The 12234-nt window shown below is 42.9% G+C and overlaps 1 protein-coding gene across 1 annotated transcript in view; it reads left to right on the forward strand.

Moving 5' to 3' along the window:
• Nucleotides 1-12234, forward strand: part of LOC146809528 (immunoglobulin superfamily member 1-like) — a 788293-nt gene that overhangs the window by 562419 nt on the left and 213640 nt on the right. The window contains exon 14 of the mRNA XM_085614874.1: nt 11197-11280. Coding sequence (XP_085471000.1) covers nt 11197-11280 — 84 coding nt within the window. The remainder of the gene's footprint in view (nt 1-11196; nt 11281-12234) is intronic.

Here is a 12234-nt window from a genome sequence, read left to right on the forward strand (position 1 = left end):
GGTCTGGCAGAGTTAAGCCCCCTCCACTATGCATTGCCCCCGAAACACTGCCTTGAACAGAATTTTGAGCAAACCACATTGTCCCTATGGAGGGATTTATTGACCCCCCAGGGGGAGCATCTATTGGGGGCCTTGTAATGCTTCTCCTCCCAAACTACCATAGAGTGAGACCACTATGGAGCAATAGGAGACAGAAACTATTATTTCTAGAATGTCAGCAGTTTCCCACGTAAAGTCAATATGGAAGTAAGATCTGTAAATATAGGAGAAAATGGTAGAGTCTTGTTCATCTGGGTGTTTGTGGTGCCACAGGTCTGTCAGAAGGCTGTGGACATCATTCCCTGTAAATATCTGTCATGTGGATATCAGCCCAATTAGCTGTTTGGGACTAAGTCAAAGTCGCCCACCCACAAGAGGCGAGAAGTATCCCACCCCCTATTTGTGTGAGAAGACACCGAAGGTACTGATCCTATCCATGATTGGGGGCATAGACATTGAATATGATTAAGGGGCATGTCTAATATAGCCCTTCCGAAAAAAAAAGTATAGCACCCCTCCTCCTTATCAATAACCACCTTTACCACATCAAGGGGGAAGTCTTTGTATATGCTTATCATGACTACCCTTGTCTTGGTATAGGCAAAGAATTGAGTGGGGTATATTTCATTAAGTGTGGGTTAGCTTTTCTAAGGTGTCTTTCCTGAAAGCAGAATATATTTGGTATCATGTTTCTCAGCTCTGTGCATATCTTATTGCATTTCACTGGGGAGTTTAGGCACTTAACATTCAACAATAACTATTTTCTATGTGTGCAGTGAATAAGTGGTGAAAGGAAGGCTGTGAATAGAACATGCCACACTCCCCTAGCGGTATAGTAGGTGCGGAGTAGCCCATGAGATTTCTACTTATAGTGACTGAGATATCGAGTAGAACAACAGTTAGGATAAAGGAGCACCCCAACCACCCCAATAGCCTCCCACCCCTGCCATGTCTTCCACCCCACTACAAAAAGGATTCCATCTTCAACCCTTGAGAAAGAGAGACTAGATTGATGATGAGCCGTGTCATGGTCTGCTTTCCACCCTGCAGTCACCCCGCCATCCAAGAGGCCCACAGCTTCATTCCAAGCAAGGCATCTAGAATCACTGTTTGGCCTAGAGAAGTTTGTCGCAATCGAGCATATACCAAGGTCTGGACTGTCAGTACTTCTAACTTTCTAATCCCATTCAGCACGCGTGGGTAATCAGCATCATGTGAAACATTGAGCAGAAAGGAACTTAGCTGATTCCACACAAACCAGGCGAAGACAAAAACCCCAGGTGATAGAAAAAATAAGTATCTGGAGTAGACTTCCGTCATGTTCAAGAGCTGGAAACACCGAGATCATTTGCATGACGTTCATGTTGGTGCTCTTGGTTCTTCCCATTGGTTTCTGGCCCGCCTTTATTTTTTGTTTTCCTCTTCGCAGGTGATTGAGGGTGCTCTTGCGCTGCCTCCAAAACATCTTGAGTTCCCTCCGGTGTGCATATCATGTGGACTTATAATCGATCTGGAACCACAGGGGAAAGGGGAAGGCCCATCTGTAGCAAATTTGTTGCCTGTGCAATTCAGCTGTGAGGTGCCCAATTATTTTTAATGTTTTTGGCCTGGCCTCTGTAAGGGTCTTGGTGCACCGACTCTGTGTGCTTGTATAATAGGGCTCTCATAGGTTTCACTCTCTTTGAGGACAAAATGAAACAGGGACCTGTAGAATTGGATCACATCATCACCCTCCTTTTGCTCCTTCACATTCCGGATGCAGATACTATTTTGCTTGGATCTGTCTTCCAAGTCGGTGCTCTTTTTAGACAGAATTCAAACTTGAGTGTCTAATTTTGTGCCAGAGTCTTGAAGTTTCTTGAGTTCTTAACTCATGGTGAAGATATCATTCTCATTGGAGGCCACACGATCCCCCTGGGTTTGAAATGGGGACATCCATTAAGCACTGTCAGGTCCACTTTTGGGGCTTACATCTGGGTAACCACCATGTTTGAGATTTTGTCATGGAGGTCTCGCAGACAAGATTGCACATCGTCCTTAGATCACGCATGCCCATCCTCACTCTTTTCGGAAGTCATCGCTGATCCTGGTGAGGGTGATGCTGATGTAGGCATTTTCGGGGACCCCACCAGCAGCATAAAAGTTGTGACCCCCCCCCCCCCCCAACAGTCACCAAGTTTTTATTGCCTGTGCTGGTTCTTGCTCACAGGCTGGCACAGGTGTCGCCAACTTAACTAGGCAGCTCCTTCGCTATTATTGATTTCTGGGAGTGAGGGGTGAATTAGGGGGCCCATGCTCTCCCCAACACTCTTTAGGGCCCAGGCTTGGAGCTCTATGGCTGATCATACTCGCAAGGAGCCACTGCTGGATGGTCCCCCCGGTCCCTGCAGCAGGTGGAGTGAATGCTATCGCCGGCCAGGATGACCTGGGCCGAGATATCCCTCTCGGATCATCTATCAGGCTCCCAGACAAACAGGATGATTCCCAATGACCCTCAAGGCTCCGGCCCGCTTCACCAGGGTACCCTCATTGCCGTGCTGATAGTCCACCGGCTTTCAGGGGTTTTCGCTGTGAAACTGCCTTCTGTTTCAGCATGGGCCTGCCACATCCAGGGTTGTGGGGAGGACCGGTCCTCTCTCAGCCCAGTGATTTATGTGAGGCTGGCCTTAGTTTCAGACTCGGAGGCCCTCCACAGGCCGCAATTGGTTGCGCCCATCTCTCATCTTATGGGCCAGCGCCATGCTTTGGGGCCTCCAACAAGCACCTCAAGGGTCACAGCGCCATTACTTCATCACTTTTACTCATGTACAGCTGCAGGAGCCCCACAGGGGTTCGATAAGGAAGACCAGACACTGTAGCCCAACATCCAGATGCCAAGTTCATCCGACCGCAGACCACACCCAGTAATATTTAACCGCAGAATGGCCGAGGTGTGGCACAGGATGATATGCAGCTATGGGCACAAGGTCAACTGAGTCAGGCTCGGCTTAAATTTTTAAAAAAAATAAGTTCCAGGGCCCAAGATATTTCTCACGTAGCCACTGCAGCTTTCACGACCCACTCTCCCTACCAGCACTGCCACATGTCAGAACCGGTTCTTCCTAATTGCCATCACAAACCTCCATATGTGATGATATGGACTAGTCCTGGTCACCAATAGCTGTAAGAATGGCCTGGAAGTGGTGGCATTACTTTTTATTTATTTTGTATAGTTAAATAGTCTTCTGATGTTTAAAAATAATCAGACAGTGTCACCATGTGGCTGGCTATCTTAAATATGTGCCGAGGTCAAGAAAAAAGTTCTGATGGTGAGCACTGTTGTTTCGTGTGCTTATGTGCACAAGCACTCTAGTGGTCCTTGGAAGGCTCCTTACAACCATTACGTAATCAGTTGGGAGGTATATAGGGGTGTCTGGGTGTGGTCAATGGGACACAGTTTTTGAAAAACAGAAACCGGGTCCCTGTCAAGCAAAAATGGACCCATAAAACTGATTCTCTGTTTGATGCTGAGCCACTGAAAGTTGTGATCAGTAAAGGACCTGGAAAGACAGTAACCAGAGACTTCTCACCCTTTAAGCATCTGCTGGGATGTTCGTCAGCTCCAGACCTCCTCAGTGGGACGATTCCACATGATAGAGCCCAAGTCCAGTATCGGGTATGTCATCTGGGAAGCTAGATGAGGATGCCCCTCCTCTACCTCATACAACTTGATCTGGAAGACTGATGCAAGCACCTTGACAACTTATTGAGGAGATCTATTGTATATGTGTTGTCTGTACTTTTTACTTAACAAAGGGGGAGATGATGGGTCATGTGGTTATGTGCACGAAGACTCTATAGACCCTCACCGGACTCCTTACACGCATTAAGTAATCGATTGGGAGGTCTGGGTGTGGTCAATAAAGTTCATGCCACAGTACATTCAGTTAATCAATCAATCAATCAATCAATCATGGAATTTGTAAAGCGCACTACATACCCACGAGGGTCTCAAGGCACTAGGGGGGGAGGAGAGGGGAACCTGCTACTGTTCGAAGAGCCAGGTCTTGAGAAGTCTTCTGAAGGTCAGAAGGTCTTCGGTCTGCCGCAGGCGGATGGGGAGGGTGTTCCATGTCTTGGCGGCGAGGTGGGAGAATGATCTGTCACTCGTCGGATGCATGGGACGGTGGCAAGGGCGCGGTCTGCGGAGCAGAGCTGGCGGGTGGGGGTGTAGAGGCTGAGTCTGCTGTTGAGGTACGTTGGTCCGGTGTTGTGGAGTGCCTTGTGTGCGTGGGAGAGGAGTTTAAAGGTTATCCTCTTGTTGACAGGGAGCCAGTGTAGGTCTCTCAGGTGGGGTGTGATGTGGCTGCGGCGAGGGATGTCGAGGATCAGGCGTGCAGAGGCGTTCTGGATGGATTGAAGCCGAATCAGGAGTTTGGCCGGGGCTCCTGCGTAGAGTGAGTTTCCATAGTCCAGTCTACTGCTGATGAGGGCCTGGGTGACCGTCGCTCTTGTTTTGGTGGGGAGCCACTTGAAGATCCTGCGAAGCATGCGGAGGGTGTTGAAGCAGGAGGAGGAGACAGAGTTTACCTGCTTCGTCATGGAGAGGGTAGAGTTGATGATGACTCCCAGGTTGCGTGGTGGTCGGTGGGTGTTGGGGGTGTTCCTAGTGGAGTCGTCCCAGGCCGAGGGAGTGGATACGAGGATGAGGACCTCCGTCTTGTCCGAGTTCAGCTTCAGTTAATGGTTGCATGCAGTTGAATAAAGACGTGCAAACCAGAGCTCTGTGTGTGGCATGGTCCTTTTTATGCTCCTGAATCAACACACTTCCTTAGCACACGTAACTTGTCTATGTTAATTAACAAAATAAAATCGTACACGAACAGTAGTAACAGCACAAAACAAGTATCTTGAAATCTTCGTTCATTAATTCTTTCGTTGATTCCTTAGTAAATCAATCTTGTGACTGTTTGTGAGCCCAAAGCCAACACGTGTGTCGTCGCTTTTCGTTCTATTGACTTGCGACTTTCTCAAGGCTCAGTGAAAAATATACCACAGTCACTATTTGGATAATAGTTATGTAATGTGTTTTTAGCTCTACGACATTTCACCCATTGGCCGCCACCGTGACTTCATGTACATCAGAGAATGCGGTGCCAATTTCATTTGCTCATAGTATAACTCATAAGCGAAACTTATCTACAGTGTTAAACCTCCACCGAGACTATTGATGCATCAGTGGAAAGAGTGCCCATTGGAATACAAACATTTTTTAAAAATCAGCCAGTTTAAAAACATTATTTATCTAAAATGTAAGGCATTTTAGTATTGGTAAAACAATGATCAGACCCTATTCTTTATTAAGGTGTGTTATGTGTATGTTTATGTCTAATATGTATCTATTCACCAATATGGACGTGGGCCATAAAAAGATACCATAGAACCAACAACCCAATAGAAAAATGAAGTGGACTGTCACCCACAGATTCGAAAATGTAAGAGTATAAAATACTACAGACCTTATTCTTTTCTTTTTCGGACCGCTAGGTGTAGCAACAAGGGAGGAGACAGAGTCGCATGCAAACCTTTTCATTGGTTGGCTAGAGGAGGTGTGGATCTGGGGCAACATGGGCAACCAATGGAATGACTCAATCTTATATTTGGGGCGGTACATTGACGATTGCCTAATGGTATGGATGGGTGACAACAGTAAACTGGAGGAATTTGTCCAGTAGTAACACAATGTAAATCAACAGCACAAGACAAGTATCTTGAAATCTTTGTTCTTTAATTCTTTTGTTGATTCCTTAGTAAATCAATCTTGTGACTGTTTGTGAGCCCAAAGCCAACACGTGTTCGTCGCTTTTCGTTCTATTGACTTGCAACTTTCTCAAGGCTAAGTGAAAAATATACCACAGTCACTATTTGGGTAATAGTTATGTAATGTGTTTTTAGCTCTACGACATTTCACCCATTGGCCGCCACCGTGTCTTCATGTACATCAGAGAATGCGGTGCCAATTTCATTTACACATAGTATAACTCATAGGCGAAACTTATCTACAGTGTTAAACCTCCACCGTGACTATTTATGCATCAGTGGAAAGTGTGCCCAATGGAATACAAACAATTTATAAAAGTCAGCCAGCTTAATACATTATTTATCTAAAATGTAAGGCATTTTAGTATTGGTAAAACAATGATCAGACCTTATTCTTTATTAAGGTGTGTTATGTGTATGTTTATGTCTAATATGTATCTAATCACCAATATGGAAGTGGGCCATAAAAAGATACCATAGAACCAACAACCCAATAGAAAAATGAAGTGCACTGTCACCCACTGATTCGAAAATGTAATAGTATAGAATACCACAGACCTTATTCTTTTCTTTTTCGGACCGCTAGGTGTAGCAACAAGAGAGGAGACAGAGTCGCAATTAATGCTTGCCCTATTGAAGTAGGATGGTTAATTGAGTATAATCAAATAGTCTAGGAAACGCCAAAGTACCTACTTTAAGTGTGGTGTTTATTCCGACCCACACAGACCTCGGGCATGGGTATATGCTAGCGAAGCTGGTAATATTTCAAAGGCGCAGGATCCAGAATCTTGTCTCCAAGCTAAAATACATATAGGAGTTGTGGCTAGTACATATCCAATCAACAAGCGCTGGCAGTCTGTGGCTATGATCTAGAACATAGGTGCTCTCTAAGTCTCTCTGGTGTATACAGTATTCTATTGGGACCAAATTCACATTGCCTACATATGTAGAGCATTATTATATTATGGAGCTACTAATATGTCACTAACGTGCTATGCGACAGATTGAGAGAGTGTAATCCCCGCTCATCTGTTCATGCGATATCCGCGCCTGCTGGTAATATTACTGCCATAAGGACTAAACACACGTAACGTCTGAGTTAAGAGACCCTTATATGAATATCTAGCAAGGATACATACATCAGAAATGCAAGCTACCGAAAATACGAAACTGCTTCCACATGTCAACTAAAGCTCCTAAGGTGACAGAGTTAGTGCATTAAAATCTAGATCGCGCATTAACGCATAACCTAACGGAAGGATGCAGACCAGTGATAAGTTGTTTATCCAGTTAAACAAGTCTCCTAAAGTGCCAGGGTGACGGTGTAAACATCTAGATTGGGCATGAAACTCACCGCAGTAATTCCGAAGTTGCCTGTAGTAACGAGCGCCATTTCCGTAGTTTTAAATCTCCCCCGTACCACTTGACCGCAAGTGTATCATGCGTCCCGTTTATGAGGTTACCAGTGGGTGCCATCTTTAAAGTCCCAAAGTTACAAGTATTATGTAAGTGAATATCATGTATATTACATACATTCTGCCGTAACCGTATCTATGATGACGTACGTTTGGTGAACTAAACCCAGTGTAACACTTGACAAATATCACATACCAGAATTCAAAATTAATATTAATCGAAAAGTTTATTGTATCTATATGTAGCCATCCGAATTGTCTTTTTAAACTGTTGCTTGGTGCACAGCAATACTATATCACTAAAAACTCCTGATATGTCCTCCTTTCCTACATTTTAGTTATATAATGGAATCACTCCTGTCGAATCTAAAATTGTGATGGTCAGATGCCCATGTGAAGCAATACTATCCTTATCAATAAAAAATATCTTGCCCTACCTACCAAAAGCATAGTTCAGAAATCCCCATTAGGAGTACTTAGTATAATAAAGTGGAGGTAATTCCATTAATTAAAATCAGCCCAGCGTGAAAGGGTATTGCCAACCACAAATTCTACCCTTCGCTATCAATTTTAGCTTCTGGTGAAATAACATTCCGTGTATGTGCCCAACCTCCTTATTTTAGATCCTTAATTAGTCAGTCTAGTGTCCCCACTAATTACATCGATAATTCATGGCATCATTTGTTTTTGCAATAACATTCAAATTTACATACATTGCTATTATCAGTTAGGTACATTACAGACCACCAATTCTCAATATATCTCACGTTTCTAAAAGGTACATACAAAAAATCAGTTTAGAATTTTAATGTTGTTATTTCTTTATCGTTTACCCAGTTATGTAGAAAAGAGACAGTATGCAGCGGGAATTGGTTCTCGCAACCCCAGTTACATATGTATATTGGTAAAGTAAAGAAGATTACATGTTCTTTTCTAGACCCCAGAAAATCTTGTAGCTCCTGATCGATATTTAGACCTAGCTCAGTTGTTCGTAATCTCAAGATCCAGGTAGCTTCATTTCTCCTCAACGTGAGTTCAAGATTTCCCCCCCGAAGGTGTCTAGGTGTTTCTTCAATTCCATAGAACTTAAAGTCCTTAGTTCTATCCTGTAATTCGCATTGGCAGATGTGTGCAGCTATAGGGTATCTTAAGTCGCCCTGTTTAATCGCCCTGATGTGTTCTCCCATTCTCTCTTTTAGGGTGCGTATTGTACTGCTCACATATTTCCTTTCACATCTGCACTCAATTATCTATACTACATATTTTGTGTTACAGTTGATGTTAGTCCGAATCTTGTTTCGTTTGTCACCAGGGCCCACAAACTCCTTTTTGCCAATGCTCGCCCATTTACATGCTACACAATGTCCGCATCCATAAAATCCTAAAGTCCTAGTCGTTAGCCAATCACTTTGCTTTTTTGGGATCCGGTAACTGGGACTCAATAAATTTCTTAGGCAGATACCTCTTCTATATGTGATGTCTGGTCTGTTTTTGATGTACTCATTAAGAGATGTTTCTCCCTTAAGAATATGCCAGTGTCTGTTAAGGCTTTTAACTAATACTTTGGATAGTGCATTATGGTTAGTAACAATTCTTATTGTGTCATTCTTGTTTTTTTTGTGCTTGTCAGAACGTTCAGCTAGTGTGTCGCATCTTTTGATTTTACTAATCTAACATAGTCAAGAACTCGATTGTCAAATCCTCTCTTTCTAAATCGTTTTACCATATTGTCTGCACATTCCTCAAATTCAGAATCCTGGCTGCAATTGCGCCTCGCTCGAATAAGCTCTCCATATGGGATTGCTTTAATTTGATGCGAGGGGTGTGCACTCGAAGCATGTAATATAGTATTACATGCATTGGCCTTCCTGTACAGCCGACTCTGTAGTTTACCTTCTTTGGAATATATTTCTGTATCCAGAAAGGAAATCTTATCTTTACTCTTCTCATAAGTGAATCTAATATTGAAGTGGTTACTATTAAGGTGTTGGACAAATTCCTCCAATTTACTGTTGTCACCCGTCCATACCATTAGGCAATCATCAATGTACCGCCCCCAATAAAAGATTGAGTCATTCCATTGGTTGCCCATGTTGCTCCAGATCCAAACCTCCTCTAGCCAACCCATGAAACGGTTTGCATGCGACTCTGTCTCCTCCCTTGTTGCTACACCTAGCGGTCTGAAAAAGAAAAGAATAAGGTCTGTGGTATTTTATACTATTACATTTTCGAATCTGTGGGTGACAGTCCACTTCATTTTTCTATTGGGTTGTTGGTTCTATGATATCTTTTTATGGCCCACGTCCATATTGGTGAATAGATACATATTAGACATAAACATACACATAACACACCTTAATAAAGAATAAGGTCTGATCATTGTTTTACCAATACTAAAATGCCTTACATTTTAGATAAATAATGTTTTTAAACTGGCTGATTTTTATAAAATGTTTGTATTCCAATGGGCACTCTTTCCACTGATGCATCAATAGTCTCGGTGGAGGTTTAACACTGTAGATAAGTTTCGCTTATGAGTTATACTATGTGTAAATGAAATTGGCACCGCATTCTCTGATGTACATGAAGTCACGGTGGCGGCCAATGGATGAAATGTCGTAGAGCTAAAAACACATTACATAACTATTATCCAAATAGTGACTGTGGTCTATTTTTCACTGAGCCTTGAGAAAGTCGCAAGTCAATAGAACGAAAAGCGACGACACACGTGTTGGCTTTGGGCTCACAAACAGTTACAAGATTGATTTACTAAGGAATCAACGAAAGAATTAATGAACGAAGATTTCAAGATACTTGTTTTGTGCTGTTACTACTGTTCGTGTACGATTTTATTTTGTTAATTAACATAGACAAGTTACATGTGCTAAGGAAGTGTGTAGATTTTGGTTGCAGCCTAGGCTGCTGATTAGGAGAGGTGGGTGGTTCTCTCCTCCTTATGCACCGTACTAATTGGCAGAACTCAAAATAACTTTGGTGAATATTTCTAGCAGCACCATCCCTATGTCACATACCACTAATCTCCAGTGTAACTTTTTATGCTCCTGGGCTGGAGAGAAAGCTACAGACACCACCAAATACAAGCACAAATTAGGTAATGGCAGCAGGAATGCACAGATTAATGTCCACCAGTGAAGCACTAGATGATGTGCAACCGGGGTGCACTAATGATGCACCTCTGGAGAGCATTGGGTGATGTGTCTCAGGGAAAAACTGACTGATATGCTACAGAAAAGCATTGATTGGTGCACCTCAATAGAGTAGTAGGTATTATGCACTAGGTGAGAACAAGGTGATGCACACTTCATGGCACATCGCTGTATAATATATCATGGGGCACAGGATGCACAGAGTGATATACAATGGGTGCCCAAGGTGATGTAGAATAGAAGCGATACACTGATATTCCACAGCCAGTCTTATGTTTTTGGGAATTTGCATCCTGGGGTTTTAAAATTATACTTATAGTGCAAAAGCAAACCTCAAGCCAAAGAATACAGAGGTCTATTGGATAAATAAGAGAAGTGTGTGAAGGAGTTAAAAATGGAGAGATACATACATTTCCACACCATGAAAAATGTTCTTTTTATTAACCTGAAACCCCATGCCATTTTAAACACAATGTCAAAAGTTTATGCTGTTTTCTGCTTTTTCAGTATTCCACGTTAAACATAAAAAGGGTTTGTTAAGAAAACATTATAACCATTTTTCTTTACTATGCTTGTCTTGAATGTTTTTCAATCTAACACAAAGAATGCCATGCAATACATCATTATTTATGATGGGGATTGGGTGCTTGTTTTGCATTGCTGAATCAGTCCAAACATGTTTTCATTATAGAGGTTGAAGATTGCATATGAGACTGCTGCATGGGGCAATTTACCCTCAAAGGCAACTAACATCTAAATAATCTGGTTTATTTCAGTCATCATCATATCCGTTGCAAGTGCAGCTGTCTTGGTGATCATCTTCATCATCTGTGCTGTGTGGTGCAGAAAGAGGAAACACAGTGAGTTTTCCATCATATTGTCTTAAACATGCTTCTAGCAAGTGAGGGTGACTATGGGTGAAAGACTACCTGATTAACTATCCATCGATAAGACTCCCATTCTGAGATGTAAAAAAACACAGATGGAGATTCCAGTTCAAACCTTTAAATAAAAGACAATTTGAATGTAAAACTATAGTGGAGGGAGGTAGCAGTCTTGTTGTTTGTTCTGTATGATCCCCCACAGGTCCCAAACAAGGTAACTCCTTTCTGAGAAATCCCTGGGCCGGTTTAGTGGCTTGGCTTGGGCTGCAAGGCTTTGCTCATTAAAATAACTGTATACATATATATATATATCTATATATATATATATATATATATATATATATATATATATATTACCTACTGGCGGTCGCCAGTAGGTAGTTATAGTTAGGACCCTGTTTCCATAGGAAAACCGCAACATTCTATTTGGAATAACTTTGGCGCCGGTCGACGAATCCTCGCGAAATTTTCAAAACTAAAGGGGCGCTACGCTCCGCTCCTACCCTGAAAGTCTCGGGGGGATTCGTCAAGCGGGGGCTGAGAAAAAAGGGGGGTCCCAAAACGCGTTTTTCCCATGCATTTTTCCATAGGACCTTTAGACACAGCTACAGCCCGAACGGCTGAACAGAGTTACTTGAAATTTGGCAGAGAGGTAGTCTACAGGTCAAGGAAGTGCCTTTTGTAGGTCCGGTGTAAATCTGTTCAGTAGTTCCTGAGAAAATAGCATTTAAATCAATATATATATCTGTGGCAGCTTACGGTGCGCTTACCGTGCGCTTACGGTAAGCTTACCGTACGCGTACGGTGCTGTGCGCGAGCGCGATTCTGATTGGCTGTTAGATCTTAGTAAACATTCGAATCGGTCGAAACCAGGAAGCGGCGGCCGCCATTTTCTCTCTCGCACTCTGAGGGGGGGAGGAAAAACAAAGG

Source organism: Triturus cristatus, chromosome 7, assembly GCF_964204655.1.
Source record: "Triturus cristatus chromosome 7, aTriCri1.1, whole genome shotgun sequence".
NCBI lineage: Eukaryota > Metazoa > Chordata > Amphibia > Caudata > Salamandridae > Triturus > Triturus cristatus.